At 68.4% G+C, this 18,875-nt stretch overlaps 1 protein-coding gene across 8 annotated transcripts; it reads left to right on the top strand.

The window, feature by feature from the left end:
• The first annotated feature begins 1,171 nt into the window (after positions 1-1,171).
• Positions 1,172-16,448, top strand: FGFR3 (fibroblast growth factor receptor 3). 8 transcript variants are annotated; one of them, XM_060013097.1, is made up of 18 exons: positions 1,172-1,346; positions 1,716-1,926; positions 7,205-7,471; positions 7,614-7,667; positions 9,194-9,363; positions 9,447-9,570; positions 9,647-9,837; positions 11,424-11,568; positions 12,014-12,204; positions 12,556-12,701; positions 13,061-13,182; positions 13,260-13,370; positions 13,444-13,634; positions 13,717-13,839; positions 13,919-13,989; positions 14,201-14,338; positions 14,498-14,603; positions 14,712-16,448. In XM_060013097.1, the coding sequence occupies exons 2-18, from the start codon at positions 1,815-1,817 to the stop codon at positions 14,856-14,858; spliced, it is 2,409 nt and encodes an 802-aa protein (XP_059869080.1). In that variant the 5' UTR covers positions 1,172-1,346; positions 1,716-1,814; the 3' UTR covers positions 14,859-16,448. The 8 variants fall into 8 exon arrangements, with proteins under 8 accessions (XP_059869080.1, XP_059869079.1, XP_059869076.1 ...); XM_060013096.1 differs by having other exon boundaries at positions 12,553-12,701; XM_060013093.1 differs by lacking the exon at positions 11,424-11,568 and adding an exon at positions 10,623-10,773.
• The last annotated feature ends 2,427 nt before the right edge of the window (positions 16,449-18,875 follow it).

Genomic DNA, 18,875 nt, shown 5'->3' with positions numbered 1-18,875 from the left:
GGCACAGAGGAGTGGGACCTTCCAGGGTCCTGAGGTCTAGCCTCAGAGGCTGCACCCGGAGCTGTGGGATGGCAGGAGCAGCAGTTCACACAGGGGCTTTCATTGTCCATTTCCCTGATGAGCAAACTGAGTCCAAGAAGCCACGAGCCAGGTGGGCCAGAGGCAGTTGGCTGGGGCAGCGCAGACCCAAGCCAGGTCACCCTCTCCCCTGTCTGGCTGCTGCAGGTCCCCGCCCCCCTGGGCTTGCCTGAAAGTGAGAGAAGAGCTCTCTTCCTTGCGAAGGGGGACACAGAAGCCACAGCCACACTGGGTCCTCCTGCCCTGCAGCGCCCCAGGACCCCGCACATCCCTGGCAGCTCAGGCTCTGCCACCAGCTCCCCCCTCGGCCTTCCTCCGAGCCCTAGGGTTGGCATCCCCCACCCAGGGCCCCCCAGCGCTGCTCTCCATTCTGATGTCTGGCGAGTACCCCATCTCCAAACTTCTTCCTCCTGGGGTAGTGGGGGTAAGTGAGCCTCTCTGGCGAGGCACTCACGCAGCTGAGCTCCAGTCGCTTAATAAAGCGTGTGCAACAGTCGCTTAATAAACGCAGGGGCGAGCCCGCAGCTTCCGGAGTCCCCTAGCGTTTCAACCCCCGGCGGGCAGGCAGAAGTGTCCTTCGCCCCCAGGCTTTCTGTGCTGCTCACGCCTCCGGGCTCAGCCTGTGCAGCTCCTTCTCTGTGAAGCCTCCCCGACACGTTTCACCCCCAGAGACCACCCTCTCTACACCGCCCCCTCCCTCCCAGCCTTCCGGGGCCTGGGCCCCTGGTGGGCGGCCGGGTGCTAACCGGGACTGCGCGCTGTGCAAATAGAAGCCTGCGCTCGGGCTCTCTGTGCGCCCGCGCGGGGCCGCCCTCAGCGCAGGGCCCAGCGGCGCGACTGGGGGCCTCGCCGCGGAGCCGGGCTCCCACGCCCTCCGAGACCGCCGGGCGCCCCCGCCCCGCCCCGCCCCCTCTAATCCCCTCCGCGGGCAGAGGCGAGGCAAGCCGCGGCCCCGCCTCCGGACCGCCCCAGGGGAGGGGCGTGTCCCCGCGCCCGAGCGGGCCAGAGCGGGCGTGGCCGGGGCGGGGCGGGGCGGGCGCAGGCCGGCCCCCACTGGCTGCCGCGCGCCGGGCAGCCCGGGCTCAGTGCGCGGTGGCGGCGGCGGCGGCGGCGGCGCGGGCAGCTGGCGCCGCGCGGTCCAGCTCGGCCGGGCGCACGGACGCACCGCCGAGCCGACGGCCGGTGGGACGGGGCGCAGGCGCTGGGCCGGCGGGCAGCGAGCGCGAGCCAGAGCCGCGCTCAGTGAGTCGGGCGCCCGCTGCTGCCAGGTTGGTGCGTGGGGACCCGGCGGGCGCGAGGGGACCAGGCGGGCGCGCGGCAGGTCCAGAGCGCGCGGCGGGCTCGGATCCCGAGCGGTCTCTGCGGCGGGGCCCGGCCGGGGCGCGGGCTTCCAGCTCTGGAAAGTTTGCAGCCGCCGCCGCCGCCGCCCTGGGAGGGCTCTGCAGCAGCCAGGGAGGGAAGGGGGAGGGAGGGACCGCGGCGGGGAGGCGGCGGCCGGCGCCAGGCGGCCCGGGAGCCCTGGGCGGCGGCGGCGGGCGGGGCGGACGGGGATCGGAGGGGCCGGGGCGCAGGAGCCCTGCCACCGCCGCCTTCGCCCCTGCGCGCCCGAGTAACGAGTTGCCTGCCTCCTCCAACAGACTCCCGAGTGGCGCCCTCCCGCCGGTGCCAGAACCGGGCCATGGGGGGCAGCATGCTGGCGCGCGCCGCCTGAGGACGTCGTAACACCCTCCCCAGCTATGGGCGCCCCGGCTTGCGCCCTCGCGTTCTTTGTGGCCGTGGCAGTCGTGATGACCGGCGCCGTCTCCGGGTCCCCGGGCATGGAGCAGCGCGTCGTGCGGAGAGCAGCAGGTACGGAAGGACCCGACGGGTACTGGGGAGGGGCACTGGGCCCCGGCAGGCAGAAGCGTCGGGGCCGGGGAACGGGCGCCTGGGTGGGTGTGGGGCGCCGGAGATCAGAGTGGGCCCCAGGGCTTGCTCTGGGCTGGCATAGCGGGGCCAGCGTCCGGGTTTCTGCCGCCCTCCCTCCCCGGGGATCGGGGCCAGAGCTGGCGCGGCAGTTTGTGGGGCGCCTGGAGCCGCAGGGCTGCCACCCAAGTGCGAGGCTGCGGCGGCGAGCCGGGCACCGCGGTGGCGTCCGCAACCCCCGCCCCCAGCGGTTCCCCAGTGGGGCGCAGCCTGCTCCCGGGCGCTGTCGGGAGGGCTTGGGGACTGCGTTTCCACGATTCCCATTGTTCCGCCGGTTCTGCACTGACGGACAGTTTCTGCTGTTGGTGCCTCTCCCCCCAGCCCCCTTCGGGCCCCAGTTCGTGGCCAGCGTCAGCCAAAGCGAGAGGTTGGACTTTGGAGGGAGGGTATGAGAGTGCGTCAGCCCGGGGCCGGGCCCCAGCCCCTCAGTGGCCTGCATGACCAGGTGACACCTAGTGCCTCCGTTTCCCCCCACCCAGCTCTCATGCCCTGTGAGTTAAGATGACTGCCCCCAGGGGTGTGCAGCGAACGCCAGGCGGGGGCCGGGAGGTGAGAGGGCGGATGTCCGAGCGATGTGGAGTCGCGGAACCCCGCTGGCGGTCAAGGTCCAGCGGGACGTCGAGGGTCTGCGAGGAGGGCCCGTAGAGCCTGGGCAGGGGCGGGGCGGGAGCGCGTCTTGGCACCGGGCCCTGACCCGCACACGCACAAGGCCCTCGAGGTGCAGCGCGCGCTGACCCACGCTGCGCCCGGCCGAGCGCTCCGGGTGCCCACGCCCCGCACACGCGCTGCCAGGCCCCGGCAGAGAGGGGAGGCCGTAGGGAGCCCGCCCCCTGGAGACCAACAACTCCGGGGCGCTGGCGAGGATCGGCGCGGGCGAGGGGGCTGCGCGCACCGCTGTCCCCAGCCCGGCGGCGGCGCGGAGGGAGGCCTTCGCCCGGTGAGCTCACGCCCCACCCGGGCGAGACCCGAACAGCCGCTCCTTTGTACCTCGGCGCGGCCACAGACCGCGCATTGATGGCGGCCGGGCCTCGCGGGGAGGTGTGAGTCGAGCGGCTGCGGGCGCGCAGTGCCAGGGAGGCGGCGGCCGCGGGCTGGACGGAGGCAGATGGCGGCCCGCCCCTCCCTGCGTCCCCCGCGCCCCTTCCTCCGGCGGCGGCTGCGGCCTCCCGGAACAATGTCATTTTTTTATGAATGAAAGTGGGCTCGGCGCTTGAATGTGCGTGTCATTCAGCGGCGTGACAGAGGCCGTCGGGAGGTCAGGGCGCGCTTTTAGCGCTTGCTAGGGCGGCCCCCGCTTCCAGGGGCGCAGAATAGGCGGCCGCGGGGGGAGCCCCGAATTAGCATTCGCATTCAGATAAAGATATTACTCCCTACGGCCGGGGAATGTCAAATAGCCCCGGGGGAGGGGGCGGTGGGCGGAGCTCCAGACCTCCCGGACCCCCTGCGGCGCGGAGGTGGGGCAGTGGCCCCCTCCTTCCCCGCCTCGGGAAACTGGCAGCGCCCCCACCAGATGCGGGCCTGGGGTAGAGCGTCCTGAGGACCCCCCCAGGGGCTGGGGTGCCCGCGCACCGGGGCCCCTGTCCCCGCAGTAAAGTTGGTGAAACAGGTAGTGAGTTGATAGGTCAATAAAGCTAATCCGGTTCCTGAAGGAGCTGGGCCCCGGGCCAGGCAGTAAACATACAAAGGCCTCGTGAAATTTACAAAGGTCCCAGCCTGGCACTTCCCGGGGAACATAAATTACGGAGCCGGAGCTGGCAGGGGTCACGGACACTGGGGAAGGTGTCCGCCGCTGGACTGCCCTGGCCACCCCAGGCCCCGCCAGGGCGGCCTCCATCTCCGCACGAAGCCACTGGCGGGGGCTCCCGCCAGGCAGGAAGGTTGATGGGTGCCCCCCCCCCCCGGCCAGGAGGGGCCTCGGGGGGTGAGGGTACTTCCCAGGAAGGCCCTGGCGGCACCCTCCCCCACCTGCTCCTCCTCAGGGCTGGACTTTGAGCCCCGCGGGCCTCTGGGTGGTTCATTAACCTGCGCTGAGCCTGAGGCTGGACCTCTGGCCTCTGAGCCCCTGCACTGAGCCAAAGGTGCCCCCGCCCCCCCAGGCCCTCAAGTCCCACCTGGGGCCCTATCTGGGGCCTGGTGCGCCCCATTGTACAGTTGCACCTAGAGGGGAGCTAGGGGTCTCCTTGAGGAGGTAGGCGGGGCGTCTGCCCAGGTACCGGTTTGGGGGAGCGGGTGGCCAGGCCGGCCTGAGTGATTTACAAGTGAATGAAAGGTGAGGAGCCTCTTCAGGCTGGGGGACCGGGGGGCTCCCTGACCCCAGGCCCTGCTGGGCCCGAGGCTGCTGGCTGCCCACCCTGGTTCTGGTTGCTTTCCTGCAGCCTCAGTTTCCTCGCCTGTGCGGGATAACGGAAGGGTTGCTGGAGGATTAGGCTGGATAATCCTGTAAGCCCTCATTAGCCCGCCAGGCCTCTGGATCCCACCCCTTTCTTTTCCTCACTTTGTTACGAAACTTTTCATATTGTTTCCGGGTGGGGAGGGGACTGGGGAGGCAGGAAGGCCATGACTTCACGGTCCCTTTGGGGCGCGCCTCCCGGCTATTTAAAGCATGTACCTGGCATCAGAGACCTTCACCCACATCCAGAGCCAGAGGGCTTTGCTCTTCCTCCGTCGTCAGCTCCAGGCGCCTCCTCTGAATCGGGTCTGGATTTGATGCTTGTTTCCTGGGGTCTCCTCCAGGCCCCTCTCACGGAGGGTGGCCCGACCCCTGCACACCCCACATGCATTGAGCGGGTCTCAACTGTAGTGACCCCAAACCGGGAGCGAGTTCCGCCAGCAGGGCTCGCGGCCCTCCGGAGCAGGCTGGCACCACTCCGGCTGCGGCCTGGTGGACATCAATCCTGGGGTGTAGCCCTGGGGCAGGGGGGTCTCGCGCCCCCTATTTTCACCGGCTCCAGTGCTTTAACTGCTTGTGGTGGCCCCCCTGGCCTGCCAGTGGGGGAAACTGAGTCACGGGGCCCGTGAGTGGCAGATTCAGGAGGATTCTGGGCCTGGGAGACGTGCCCGAAGGCCCGGCTTGGCCCCTCCAGGACACAGTACCCCTTGGCGGCCCCCTCACCGAGCTCAGGCCTTCGGTGGGGGTGCAGGCTGGAACAGGTGCTGTGGGACCCACGGGGGCGGACATTCCACCTCTGCCTACCCCCGCATGGCACGTGGGCACCCACCATGGCACAGAGGACATTTGTCTTTCCACGCGTGTGGCGCCAGTGCCTGTGTGGGTGTGGACGGGCCCCCTTTTGTTGATCAAGAAAGCCTCCTTCCTGAGGCCATTGTGGTGGGAGCTGAGTAGGCCACCGCCCCTAGGCAGAGTGCCCCCTCGGGCCCTGCCCGTCACTCTGTGTCCCCCCGCCTGACACCACCGCCGCCCCCTCCTTGGCGTTGCCTGGTCTCCCCCGGGTCCTCTGTGGCGCGGAGTGGATCGGATCTGCAGGAAGTGGAGGTGCTACTGCCGTCCCTGCCCTGGTCCGGAGGTCCCCGGCCTCTACGGCCACCTAGTGGAGCAGGGTCCTGGGCAGGTCCGGGGCTGGCCCTCGGCGGAGTGCTGGGTCCTCCCAGCCCCCTGCTGGACCAGGTTGAAGCGAATACTTGTGCGGATGGCTTGACCTGCCTTTGCCACCCAGACCAAACCGGAACCAACCACTGTTGCCCTTGGGCCAGGGCCTGGGGCTGAGGCAGCCGCAGCCAGCCTGTTCTCGGCCTTCTGGGGGGCCTCAGCCGGCTCCCGGCACTGGGTGGTCCCCACATAACACTGTGGCCGGGACTGGGGGTCTGAAAGTCAAGCCAGGAGCCCCCTGACTGTGGGGACCCTGGGAATGCAGACCCCATGGGCACTTCAGGGACCCTTCTGGTGGGCGCCGAGCTTGTGGAACCTCCTGAGGTGGGGGGCAGAATGGGGCCCGTCAGAGGAGCCAGGGACTGGCGTGGCCAGAACGGGCAGCTGGGCCCTCGAATCTAGGCCGTGCGTCGGCAGAATGACAAGTAACGGTGTGACCGACCCAGCTGGGTCTGCGTGGTGGGACCACCCACCCCTGTCCCGGGCCCAAAGCCCAGGCTGCCTGCCTGCGCCGTGCATTGCCCAGCTCTGGCAGGGAGGCCTGGGGGGGCTGGTCAGCCCCTGGGTCCCAGGCCTTGTTGGCCCCTTGGGATCTGGACAGCCACTGGTCAGGGGAGGGGCGCAGGGGCCACAGTGGACATCCGCCCTCGGCAAGGACCCTCCACCCCGACTTCTCGGCACCTGCGGGGAGAGGTGGGCCGGGCCTCCTCAGCCTGGCCTGGCGGTGCCTGCTCTGGCCTCGCCGCCAGCCGAGTCTGCGGTCTTCCTCCCCTCGCCTGTGTCCATCTGTAAGATGAGGGGTCCTAGGTCCCCTCACCCCACTGGCCACAACTGGTACCACGTCTGTGTATTTCTAGCCTCCTTCTGGGTATGTGTTCTCTCTGATTTACTGCGGAGGTGTAGTCTGAGTCGGGGTTCAGGCTGTCCATGCCCCTGAGAGCCTCCACTCTGGGCTGGCCTTGCCGGCATCAGCTTGGGGCTCTTCTGGAAGGCTTGGGGGTGTTGTCTGACTGCGGCGCTCCCTTCTGGGGCTGGGCAGGTCCCGAACTGGTTTTGAAGCCAAGATGAGGGGTGGGGGGCACCAGGTGGGCACCCCCTCCTGGGATGAATTGTCTTGTCACTACCCCGCTCGTCCCCACCTCCGAGCCTCTGTTTTAGCTGAGGTCGGCCAAACACAGCACGCCCACCTCCTGCTTCGCTGCTGCCCGTGAGGTCGGAGCGGATGCTGCATTTCTAAATCACTGAAAAGAATCAAAGGAAAATTGGACACTCTGGAACTGGAGTGTTCCGTGTCTACAGACAGTGCTGGACTGGAGCGGCCCCTCCCGCTTCCTCGCGTGTCCTCTACGTAAGCGCTACCACAGCAGGGTCGTCCTCGGGACGGAGACCTGGTGGCACTACGAACAGTGCCCGCGCCCGGCCCTGTGGGACAGTCGGCAGGACCACAGGCTCTTCCGTCTCCTGGGCCCACCTCAGCCCCCACAGGCCCCAGCCTCCCCCCGGCGCCCCTGGTTTGGGGGGCGCCTGCCTCACGGGCCCCCATCTTGCCCGCAGAGGTCCCGGGCCCTGAGCCTGGCCAGCAGGAGCTGGTCTTTGGCAGCGGGGACACCGTGGAGCTGAGCTGCCACTGGCCCGCGGGGGCTCCCTCAGGGCCCACGGTCTGGGTGAAGGACGGCGTGGGGCTGGCGCCCTCAGACCGCATCCTGGTGGGGCCACAGCGGCTGCAGGTGCTCAACGCCTCCCATGAGGACGCCGGGGCCTACAGCTGCCGCCAGCGCCTCACGCAGAGTGTCCTGTGCCACTTCACCGTGCGCGTGACAGGTAGGGCCTGCTGGGGCCCACGACGCTCCCGAGGGTCCTGGTGGCCTTGGGGGAGGGGAGGCCCCCGGAGGCGCCGTCGGAGTGAGGGGCCCTGCCTGGTTGCAGGGCCACCTCCCACACTTCCCTCTCGCCTGCGCTACAGATGCCCCGTCCTCAGGAGACGATGAAGATGGGGAAGACGAAGCTGAAGACACAGGTGAGGCCGGGTCCCAGGCGCGCGGGGCTGCCCAGGGCTGGGGGCCGCCTCCGTGGGGGCCCCTTAGTGTGGGGTGGCGGCGATGCGTGCCCAGCTCTGGGCTCCGGGTGGCAGGTGACGGGTGGGATGGGGCACCGTGCTGTGGGGAGGGGACTGGGGCCCGGGGCTCCAGGAGCAGCCGGGGGGCCGGTGTGGCCGGGGCCGGGGCAGTGAGGCCTGTGGGCGAGGTGGCCCGTCCCACGTGTGACTGAGACAGGGCAGGCGGCAGCGGACAGAGGGGTTAGGGCCGGTGGGGGGCGACTGAGACAGTGTGGGTGGGGGGGGGTGGCGCTGAGCAGCAGGGACAGCAGGTCCCGGCATACCACTGTGAAGGGGCTGCGCGGTGCTTTCCGGTGACAGGCTGAGGTGACAGCGCCTGGAACAGTGAGCAGCAAGGGCTTTGCCCAGCGGGCGGGGGCCGGCTCAGGGAGGTGGCGTCTGGTTTTGGAGGAGCTGAGTTTGAGATGCCTCGAGATGCGGGACGGGGGTGAGGGCCCGGCGGGCGCCCCGCCGCCTCCCGCCTGTCCCCTGTGTGTCCCGCTCGCCCTGGCCGTCCCAGGCAGGGGGTTGGCGTTCTTCTTCCTGAGTGGGCTCAGGGCCACGCAGCAGGGCTGCTGGCAGAGCTGCCTTCCTGAAGGCATCGCGGTCTCCAGTCCCAGGGAACGGCCCCTCCCTGCCGGGCTCCCCGGGCCACCCTGGGGTCTCTGACGCCGGCCCCCAGAGCTCTGGAGGCGCCACCCCCGGCGCCTGCCCACACTGCCCCCCCACCCGGGCTTCGGCACCCTCTCGGAGGTGGCTGCACGGATGGCAGCAGGGTCGCGGGGAAAGGCTCCCTCCCTCCTGGGGACACCCACCCAGCCTCCCCGTGGTGGGAATGCAGCCTCACCCCAGCCCCAAGGGAGAAAAGCCAGTTGGGCTGTGAGGGTGGGGGTGGGACGGTCCTGGAAAACAGGATGGGGGAGCAGGGCCTCCCAGACACCCTTTCACCGCGTCCCCACCTGGCGCCCATGGTGTGGAGAGTGGCTCCTGGCCGGTCTCAAGGCTCCGGGTTCTGCGGGTGGCTGGGTCTTGCCTCCTGGTGAGCTCCCGAGGCCTGGCCCTGCCCGTGCATGCAGCCGGGCTTCCTAGCCCGCTGTGACCTGGTCCCTCTGCGGGCTGCGTCTCCGCTCTGGTGGGCCTGCCTGGGTGGGTGGGTGCTCCCCTGGGAGGACACCTTTGCGTCGTGAAGGCTCCTGGGCCGTGGTGTGGCGCCCGGGGTCCTCTCGGCTGGAGGAGGTGCTTGAGGGAAGTGGACGGGAAGGGAGGGGACCTGGCTTTTGAATGCCGGGAGGTGGCCACCTGAGGCCACCGAAGGCTCGTCCAGCCCAGGCAGGGGTCTTCAAAAGGCCGACCTTTCCTACACAGGAGGGGAGACTGAGGCTGGCGCGGGGCAGGCAGGCCTCTACTCCCACCCTGGTCACAGCCTTCCCACGCCCTTCTGCCAGCAGGGGCCCCTTACTGGACACGGCCCGAGCGGATGGACAAGAAGCTGCTGGCGGTGCCGGCGGCCAACACGGTTCGCTTCCGCTGCCCAGCCGCCGGCAACCCCACCCCGTCCATCTCCTGGCTGAAGAACGGCAAGGAGTTCCGAGGCGAGCACCGCATCGGGGGCATCAAGGTGGGCCCGGCGGGGGGCGCTGGGGCCTCGGTGCCGGCCAGCAGGGCACAGCCCGCCGTCCGCTCACCCGTGTCCACCTGCAGCTGCGGCACCAGCAGTGGAGCCTGGTCATGGAGAGCGTGGTGCCTTCGGACCGCGGCAACTACACGTGCGTCGTGGAGAACAAGTTCGGCAGCATCCGGCAGACGTACACCCTGGACGTGCTGGGTGAGGCCCGGGCTGGCGGGTGCGGGCGGCAAGCGGGCGCGGGTCAGGCAGCCTCTGAGCGCCCCCTGTCCCGCAGAGCGCTCCCCGCACCGGCCCATCCTGCAGGCGGGGCTGCCCGCCAACCAGACGGCGGTGCTGGGCAGCGACGTGGAATTCCACTGCAAGGTGTACAGCGACGCGCAGCCCCACATCCAGTGGCTCAAGCACGTGGAGGTGAACGGCAGCAAAGTGGGGCCCGACGGCACACCCTATGTCACGGTGCTCAAGGTGGGCCCCGCCGCGCCGCTGGCTGGGTGGGGCAGGCGGGCTGGGGGCGGGGGACTCCTTGCAGGTGAGCCATCAGGCCCGGCCCCGCGGGGGCCCCTTTCGCCTGGGACAGGGAGGGCATCCCAGGCAGGAGGCCTGTCGTGTTTAAGGGACGGGGGTCGGGGCACAGGCTTTGGACCTGCGGGGAGAAGCAGCGGGGGGGGTCGGCTCGGGAGGTGGGGCCCGGCCCAGCATGCCAGGACCTACAGTGAGCCCTGTGTCCTTGCGCCCTTGTCTGCCTTCAGACGGCCACCCGCCCACCTCACTGGGCCCTCAGGGCAGGACCGCCTGAGCTTTGTTCCCACGGCCCCGGGGGTGGGGGCCCCCCGAGCTGGGGTGATTGCGACACTTGCAGCCCAAAGAGAAACATCTGTTTAGAGACGAGATGGGCCTGCGGGGCGGGAGCAGGGGTCCAGACTAGCCGCGGGGCGGGGCCGGGTGCGCTCGGCCCAGCCGTGTGGCAGCCGGGGCCCCCGCGGTGGGCAGCTCCAGCGCCCTGGGAGGGCCTCTCTGAGCGCCACCAGGGCTGCGCTCCGGGCTGTTGGGGTGGATGAGGGGAAGGCGCATCCGCGGAGACGACAGCCGCCTCCAGGCAGCCTTCCTAGCTGGCACAGCCTAGTCTGCCCATCCGTGCCTTGGGGGTCTCAGAGCCTCAGAGCCTGGGGTCTAGACAGGCCCGCTCCTGCGCGGCCACTTCCATGCCCGGCGGGGCTTCCGCGCCTGAGCCGGGTCTCTTGTCCCTGCAGTCGTGGATCAGTGAGAGTGTGGAGGCCGACGCGCGCCTCCGCCTGGCCAATGTGTCCGAGCGCGACGGGGGCGAGTACCTCTGTCGAGCCTCCAATTTCATAGGCGTGGCTGAGAAGGCCTTTTGGCTGCGTGTTCACGGGCCCCAAGCAGGTAACAACTCTGTCCCACGCCTGCCTGGCACGCCGAGCTCCAGCTCCGACGCCCTGGCCCTGCGCCCACCCGCACGCCCCGCCGCTCGTGCCCCGTCCCCGGCTCACACTCTGCTCCTGGCGTGGCCACATCTGCGCCGCCGCCTCTCTGGCCTCCGCCGTGACCGCCTGCTTTGAGCCCCCGTGGCCTGTGCCGACCCGCCTGCACCCCCGTGCGCACTCCTCCCCCCACCCCCCTGCCCGGAGGACCTCAGCCCCGAGGCCGGGCCGGAGCCCGTCTTCCTCTGCTCTGGCTCTCGCGCTCTCCCTCCATCCCTCTCTCTGGCCCCTGCTCCCGCTGCTGCTCACTTCCTGCCCGTCTCTGTCGCCTGCCCGCCCGCCTCCCCTCCTGGTACGCGCTAACCCCTCCTGCTGTGCTGCCGGTCGCACGCCTGGCTCACCTGGGACAGAGGACTTGCCGGTGGAGGGACTGGCTTCAGGCTCGGTGTGGACGCACGAGGCAGGGGGCCCTCGGCCGCCGTGGCCGTGGCCGTGGTGGTGGTGGCGGCGTTTTCCTTGCAGCCTGGCTGGATCGTCGCCGCGTGGACTCTGGCTGTGGTGCCCGCGGGAGGTGCTGGCGCTCTCCTATCGCGCTCTGTTCTTTCTTTGTAGACGGCGGGCGCTAACACCACCGACAAGGAGCTAGAGGTTCTGTCCTTGCGCAATGTCACCTTTGAGGACGCGGGGGAGTACACGTGTCTGGCGGGCAATTCTATCGGGTTTTCCCATCACTCTGCGTGGCTGGTGGTGCTGCCAGGTACCAGCTCCTGCTGCGCTCGCTCTGCGCCTGTCCTCTCGGGGCTGCAGCTCGGGACACGCCAACGCCATCGGGGACAGGCAGGGGACCGCAGAGCCCTCGAGCCAGGCCCTGTGCCCGGTATGGGGACAGAGCCCACACGGCCCTGTCTTGGCGCAGAGGGCCTCCCTCGAGCGCCCCATCCCAACGGGGTCCCCCGCAGCCGATACGGTGGCTTTGGTGTCTCCCGGGTGGCGGGTGAGGGTGCCGCTGGCTCCGCTGGGCTCTTTCTGTCCTGGGTCTGCCCCTCCTGGCCCAGGCATTTCTGGCTGCTGGACCTTCAACGAGTAGGCCCTTCAGGCCTCAGCGCTCGCACCAGGGGAGCTGAGCCCCCGGCCCGGCCCAGGGCGGCCCGCGGGGGCTCCTGGGAGGCTGGGCCAGGCCCCCAACGCCCGTGTCTTTGCAGCTGAGGAGGAGCTGGTGGAGGCTGGTGAGGCTGGCAGTGTGTACGCAGGTGTCCTCAGCTACGGGGTGGGCTTCCTCCTCTTCATCCTGGTGGTGGCCGCTGTGACCCTCTGCCGCCTGCGCAGCCCCCCCAAGAAGGGCCTGGGCTCGCCCGCCGTGCACAAGGTCTCCCGCTTCCCGCTCAAGCGACAGGTAACAGAAAGTAGATACCAGGTTCCGAGCCGCCCGTGCCCCTGCCCCGGCCTCCCGGGCTCCCACACTCAGTCCCCTTCCTAGTGTCAAGGCCTGGGGCCTGGGGCCTGCCCGGGGACAGCCCTTCTGCTGTGGGGGGCGCCGAGCCCTCAGTGGTCTCTGTGGTCACCGCACAGAGCCGGGTCACTCTGGGCACAGAGCATGTTAGAAGTCTTCGCTCAGTGCTGTGCAGGAGTCAGGCAGCCATCCCAGGCCTGGCCTCGGCCTACGGTCCGAGGGGGCCGCACCCTCGCCCCCGCGCCCCGGCCGTGCGGCCCCGCAGCACCAACCTGCCCCTGCTGACCCAAGCAGGTGTCCTTGGAGTCCAGCTCGTCCATGAGCTCCAACACGCCGCTGGTGCGGATCGCCCGGCTGTCCTCGGGGGAGGGCCCCGCGCTGGCCAACGTCTCTGAGCTCGAGCTGCCCGCCGACCCCAAGTGGGAGCTGTCCCGGGCCCGGTCAGTGGTGTGCGAAGGCCTGGGGCCCTGGCCCAGGGGGGCGGGGGGCACACACACGGTGGGGGCCGGTGGTGGGGAGGGGCCCCACTCGGACCCGGCTGCATTCAGATGGGAATCAGGTAGGCCACTGCCGGAGATGGGGCTGGGGCGTGGCGGGGAGGACCCGCCCCAGGAAGTGCTCTCACCGGCCCAGAGGCCGCGGTGGGGGGGGTGGGGGTAAGGTCCTCCACCAGCACGAGCACGGTCGCCGGGGCGAGGGTGGTGGGCTTCCTGGAGGCGGTGGCACTGCACCTCAGGCTGCCTGGGACAGTGCCTCGAGCGGGCGGGCGTGCTCATCGCTTCTCTGCTTTTGCCGCCAGCCTGACTCTGGGCAAGCCTCTCGGGGAGGGCTGCTTCGGCCAGGTGGTCATGGCGGAGGCTATCGGCATCGACAAGGACCGGGCTGCCAAGCCCGTCACGGTGGCGGTGAAGATGCTGAAAGGTGAGGGAGGGACGTGGCGAGGGGAGCCTGGACAAGGCTGGGGCGGCCCAGCCTGACAAAACCCCCTCCCCGCACAGATGACGCCACAGATAAGGACCTGTCGGACCTGGTGTCCGAGATGGAGATGATGAAGATGATCGGGAAACACAAGAACATCATCAACCTGCTGGGCGCCTGCACGCAGGGCGGTGGGTGCTGGGCCCGTGGCGGGCGGCGGGCGGCCCCCAGGTGCAGCCCCCTCTGAGACCCCGGTGCTCGCAGGGCCCCTGTACGTGCTGGTGGAGTACGCGGCCAAGGGCAACCTGCGGGAGTACCTGCGGGCGCGGCGGCCCCCGGGCACGGACTACTCCTTCGACACTTGCCGGCTGCCCGAGGAGCAGCTCACCTTCAAGGACCTGGTTTCCTGCGCCTACCAGGTGGCGCGGGGCATGGAGTACCTCGCCTCGCAGAAGGTGAGCACTGGCGGGGCCAGGCCGGCGGGGGGGCGGAGGGAGCAGCCGGTGGCGACCGCCTCAACCCCGGTCCTGTCCCCAGTGCATCCACAGGGACCTGGCCGCCCGCAACGTGCTGGTGACCGAGGACAACGTGATGAAGATCGCGGACTTTGGCCTGGCCCGCGACGTGCACAACCTCGACTACTACAAGAAGACCACCAATGTGAGCCCGGCCTGGGGAGGGTGGGGGACTCAAGCCGGGAGGGCGCCTGGCGGTCAACAAGCCCCGTTCCTCCTCCCAGGGCCGCCTGCCCGTGAAGTGGATGGCGCCCGAGGCCTTGTTTGACCGCGTCTACACCCACCAGAGTGACGTGTATGTGGCCCCCAGACCCGGGCGGGGGTGGGGTGGGGAGCCGGGCGGGGCACAGGCCACACCAGGGCAGGGGCCGGGGAGCTGTGGGGCAGAGCCGGCCACCATCAGTAGCCCCCTGCACCCCACTGGGGTCTGTCCTGGGGCTTCCGCATGCACGGGGGACCACGGGCGGCAGGGTGGGCTGATGGTGCCGCGCCCCCGCCGCCCACAGCTGGTCCTTCGGTGTCCTGCTCTGGGAGATCTTCACGCTGGGGGGCTCGCCGTACCCCGGCATCCCCGTGGAGGAGCTCTTCAAGCTGCTGAAGGAAGGCCACCGCATGGACAAGCCGGCCAACTGCACGCACGATCTGTGAGCGCGCGCACCCGCCTGTCACCTCGGACCCCGCTGGGCCCCCACTGAGCCCCGCCCCCGGGCAGGGGGAGGGCCGGCCTCGAGGCTGTTCCCAAGGGAGGGGGACTGGCACGGTGTGCGGGCGCAGGGCAGGGCCCACCTGAGTGCCGCCCGCAGGTACATGATCATGCGTGAGTGCTGGCACGCCGTGCCCTCCCAGAGGCCCACCTTCAAGCAGCTGGTGGAAGACCTGGACCGCGTGCTCACCGTTACATCCACCGACGTGAGTGCGGGCCCCACTGCCGCCCCCCGCCCACCCCCCGCCCCGGGCCTGGACAGCTCGGGCGTTGGAGGTGGCGTAGCACTGACCGCAACCCCGGCCCGCCTGCAGGAGTACCTCGACCTGTCGGTGCCCTTCGAGCAGTACTCGCCGGGCGGCCAGGACACCCCCAGCTCCGGCTCCTCAGGGGACGACTCCGTGTTCGCCCATGACCTGCTGCCCCCGGCCCCGCCAGGCAGCGGGGGCTCGCGGACGTGAAGGGCCGCGGCCTGCGGGCCAAGCCCCCATCAACGTGAGAGCGGACCCCAGCCTGCCGTGCTGCCGCTGGTGTGCTGTGACCAACGGGTCTCACCGGCCTGGGCTCAAGACCTGGAACAGGTGGACAGATGGACAGACAACTTCCACATGTGTGCATGTGTGCACTCGTGTGTGCTCGGGGTCCCCGGCGTGCCCGCCCTGCTGTACGGTGACCTCCTGGCCACCTGGGCCGGCAGCACCGGTGGACTGGACGTAGAATGTAAGGGGCTCCTCCCGTGGGGCCCCTCAGGGCAGGGAGCCGGGCCCCTCCCCAGGCTCCCCTGACCCCCGCTGCCACCCCACAGGGAGCATCGGGGCGGGCCGGGCTCCAGTGTCCAGAGTGGGCTGAGGCCCCCTCTCCAAGTGCCCAAGCTGAGCCTACAGGGAAGCCCCCGTGTGGCACACCTCCCACCCAAGTGGCACCTTGCGCCTGGGGTGAGTGTTAGCGGCTCCCCACCTCCAGGCCTCCCCACTTCCCACCTTGACCCTCAGAGACTGAAATTACGGGTACCTGAAGGCGGGAGCCTTTAACTTCTATCCGAAAGGTTTATTCCAGAAATGAGTGTACATTTATATAAATAGATGCTGTGTATATGATATACACATACACATATATATAAATATCTATATGGAAGAGGCAGGCTGGTGCAACTGAGGCACGGGGCCTGAGGGTGCAGGGGCCGGGGTGCCCTAGTCGAGCGAGGCGCCCTGGGGGCTCGCTGTTGAGACGCAAAAACCAGCAGAGGTTGGAGGGGCTTTTCTGGCACCGCAGTTTTGTTTTAAAAATTGTTCCTGGACCTGTATGTTTGTAAAGCTATTTATCGACCCCCAGAGCCTGTGTCCCCGTCACTCCCCAGGCTCCTAGCGTTCAGCCAGCTGCACGGCAGAGGCTTAAGTTTTAACTTATTAACAGTGAGATGGTTTATGCTTTGTTTAGGGGCATTGCTGAGGGTGTGTCCAGCCCACACCCCAAGGCCAGAGCCAGCCCCCTGGCACCCTAAAGGGTCGTTAATAGTTCGAGATGATTCCGAGCGGATATTTTATTTCCTTTGGCCTTCTTTTGCAGGAGAAGTAGATTTCGATAGGATTTTTCTTTAGGAGATTTATTTTTTTAGACTTCAAAGCAAGCTGGTATTTTCATACAGGTTCTTCTGATTGCCATGTGTTCCAGGCGGGGAGGCAGTTTCGGGGCGGGGGGGGCAGCCCTGCATGCAGGTTCAGATGTTATTAGATGTTACAAGTTTATATATATCTATATATATAATTTATTGAGTTTTTACAAGACGTATTTGCAATTTAACACTTCTTACGCAACGCTTCTAGGCTTTTGTAGCCCAGACTGCTTCCTTTCAAAGCTTGGGAGAGAAAGCCACAAATTCAGTTTTGTTACTTTTTGTACTGTTAATGGCCCTGAGTTTGGGCGGCTGTTCTCTGCTTGTCAGCGGGCTCAGGGTGGTCTCGGTTCTCAGGGCCCCCAGCCTTGTGGGGGCCAGAGGTGTTGGCCCAAACCAGCAGACGTGCTTTCCAAAAAATAAACAGACAACTGGTTCAGATCCATGCTTTCTTGTCTCCTGTCCTGGAGTCCCGGGCAGCTCCCGGGTACTCACTGCCCACCTGGGACAAGTCCTGTCATCTGTCCCCCGAGGAGGGAGGGGTCACTAGTTGCTGCTGGAGCAACAGCTGCAGGGGTGGGGGCCCTAGACTAGACTGGCTGCCTGGGTCTTGCGCTCTCCAAGGCTTTCCAGCCCAGATCTTTGGCTCAGAGACGATGTGTCCTGGGCAGAGCTAGGGTGAGGGTGATCCGGTGTGCCCAGCTGCACAGGGGCCCGACACTGGCAGGGCGGAACCTCAGGGTCACCAGTGGTCTTCACTGCCTTGGTCGGGGGTCTCCAAGGGCAGGGAATGCAGGTGATGTGTTTGTGGGAGAAGGCAATGGGGAAATCCTCTGGGCCTGCCCATCCCCTATCTGCCCCCAGCTTGTGGAGTTCAGGGGCCCTGAGGGTCACATCCAGGTAACTGTTGCTGGTTCCAAGGCCTCCCTCTCCTCACCCTGCCCCCTGGTGTCTGCCTACCCTGTCAGCTGGGGGAGGGGGACGTCTCTAGGTGGGTCCCCCCCATGGAGCCCCACGTAAACCAAGCCCTCACCTGGCGCCCTGATTCAGCCGTCTGCACTCCTGGCCACGCTCCTGCTCCTGGCTGGCTTCCACCCCGTCCCGGGCCTGGCACCCGCCTTGGGCTCCACCATTGCCCCCTGCGCTCCGCCACCGCCACTCCTTCAACTTTGGGCAGGTGCTGCATGCTGATGCTCAGCTCGCTGGGGTGCTGAGGACCCAGTGACAGCATCTGGGCCCGTCTACTGCACAGTTCACAGCCTGAGGGAGAGGGAAGACCTAGCAGGGCACCCACCCAGCAGTGGTGGGAGTAAGTCTGGGAAGGCTTCGTGGAGGAGGCAGCAGTGCCCAGGCCAAGTGCGGGACTCGGGTGGATTCAGGGACAGGTGGCTATGCAGACTCACGCCCTCCCTGGGACCCAGCGCTGCCCGGGGCTGGCTGTCCCTCCCCACCAGCCCCTGTTTTGCCACCTGGTGCCCCTCCCTCTGTCCCTCGTGGCTCACGGTGCTGGACGGTGTGAACTTTTACTCTGGCTTCTAAGAAACTCGCTCCCCTTATTGCTGTGTCCAACTCATCTTCCAACTGAGGGGGTTTCTGGGGCCCCTTTCTGGAGAGCAGGGGAGGTTGCTAGGAGCTTGGTTCTGGATAACGATGCCGCCCAATACCTGACCCAACTCGGGAAAGCGCTCCCGGCCCCCAAGCCCCTCCAGCCTGCCAGAGACCCCGTGTTTGTGTCCAACGCTCGGGAGACACGCGGCGATAGTGACGGGGATGGCAAGGAGGTCAGCGAAGGCCAGAGTCTGGAGGGAGGCCAAGGCCAGGAGGCGGGGAGGCGGCGAGGCGGGCGCAGTGCGGGCGTGGTGCGGGGCCCTCTAGCGCTGGCCGGGCCGAGCCCCAGCTCTGCCCCCGGCCTCTGTCCTGCCTGAACCCGGCTGGGCTCCGGGTGCGCGCTCTGGACACCGAGTGGACTGGCTGCGGGTGAGGCGCGGCTCTCCGGGACACCGGACGGAGACCCGGGTGGGGGGGGGGGGGCGCTGGCCGGAGAGGAACGGGCCCAGGTGGGCAGCTTGGGGGGCCCGACAGGGGAGCTGCTCAGTCCTCCCCGGAATCTCCCCGCCCCGCCCCGCCCCGCCCCTCCTCGCCCCGCCCCGCCCCGCCCCTCCTCGCCCCGCCCCTCCTCAATACTGCCCCGCCCCCTCGCCCACCTGGCCCCGCCCCTCACCTCGGCCCCGCCTCCACCCGCGGCCCGGCGTCTTCTCAGAGCCCCAGGGCCGGTGGGGTCCGGCCCAGGCCCGGGGGCGGGCTGCTGCGGGGCTTAGGGAGCAAGGCGCCAGCACTCCGCCCGCCCTCAGAAGGTCCGGAGCCCCCGTTCTCGGACCTCTAGGTCCGGCCTTGCCCTCTGCCTTCCCCTCGCGGCCTGGGGTGACTCACCTGGTATGTGCGTCTGCACCTCTGTCCTGGCCCCCTGGCCACCAGAATCTTGTTCCCACCCTGCAGTGTCGCCAGGCTGGACAGCGACCTCCCGGTGTCCTCTTCCCCAGGCGGGTGCCTGAATACACTCTCGGCCCCATGGTCTTCAGGGGGCCACATCACCACGTGTAAAAACACATGACGCCACCGGGAACAGAACGTCCCCAGTCGCCCCCCCACCGCAGTTGATGCAGGTTTTAAAGGTTTTAAATCAGGACCCCATCCGGCTGTCCCTCCTCCCGCTACGTGTGGCTTTTGGAGGGGGATGGCCATGGACGTGCTGGCGGCTCCTGTGGGGGGTCATGAGACTTCCCCGGCTGGGTGTCTGGGGCAGTGCCTGGGGCACACAGCCAGCGGCCCCGCACACCCAGCTCCCCACCCCCGTGACCCCAGGGTA

The sequence above is a fragment of the Delphinus delphis genome, chromosome 5 (assembly GCF_949987515.2).
Source record: "Delphinus delphis chromosome 5, mDelDel1.2, whole genome shotgun sequence".
NCBI lineage: Eukaryota > Metazoa > Chordata > Mammalia > Artiodactyla > Delphinidae > Delphinus > Delphinus delphis.
Note: the sequence above shows the minus strand (reverse complement) of the source record. Positions and strands in the feature narration are given on the sequence as shown.

Bases quoted from the DNA above. Each gene is read 5' to 3' on its own strand.
- FGFR3 (XM_060013089.1), top strand. From the start codon at position 1,815: ATGGGCGCCCCGGCTTGCGCCCTCGCGTTCTTTGTGGCCGTGGCAGTC. The intron at 9,838-10,622 runs GTGGGCCCCGCC...TTGTCCCTGCAG, and splicing joins CCTATGTCACGGTGCTCAAG to TCGTGGATCAGTGAGAGTGT. The intron at 14,604-14,711 runs GTGAGTGCGGGC...GCCCGCCTGCAG, and splicing joins TCACCGTTACATCCACCGAC to GAGTACCTCGACCTGTCGGT.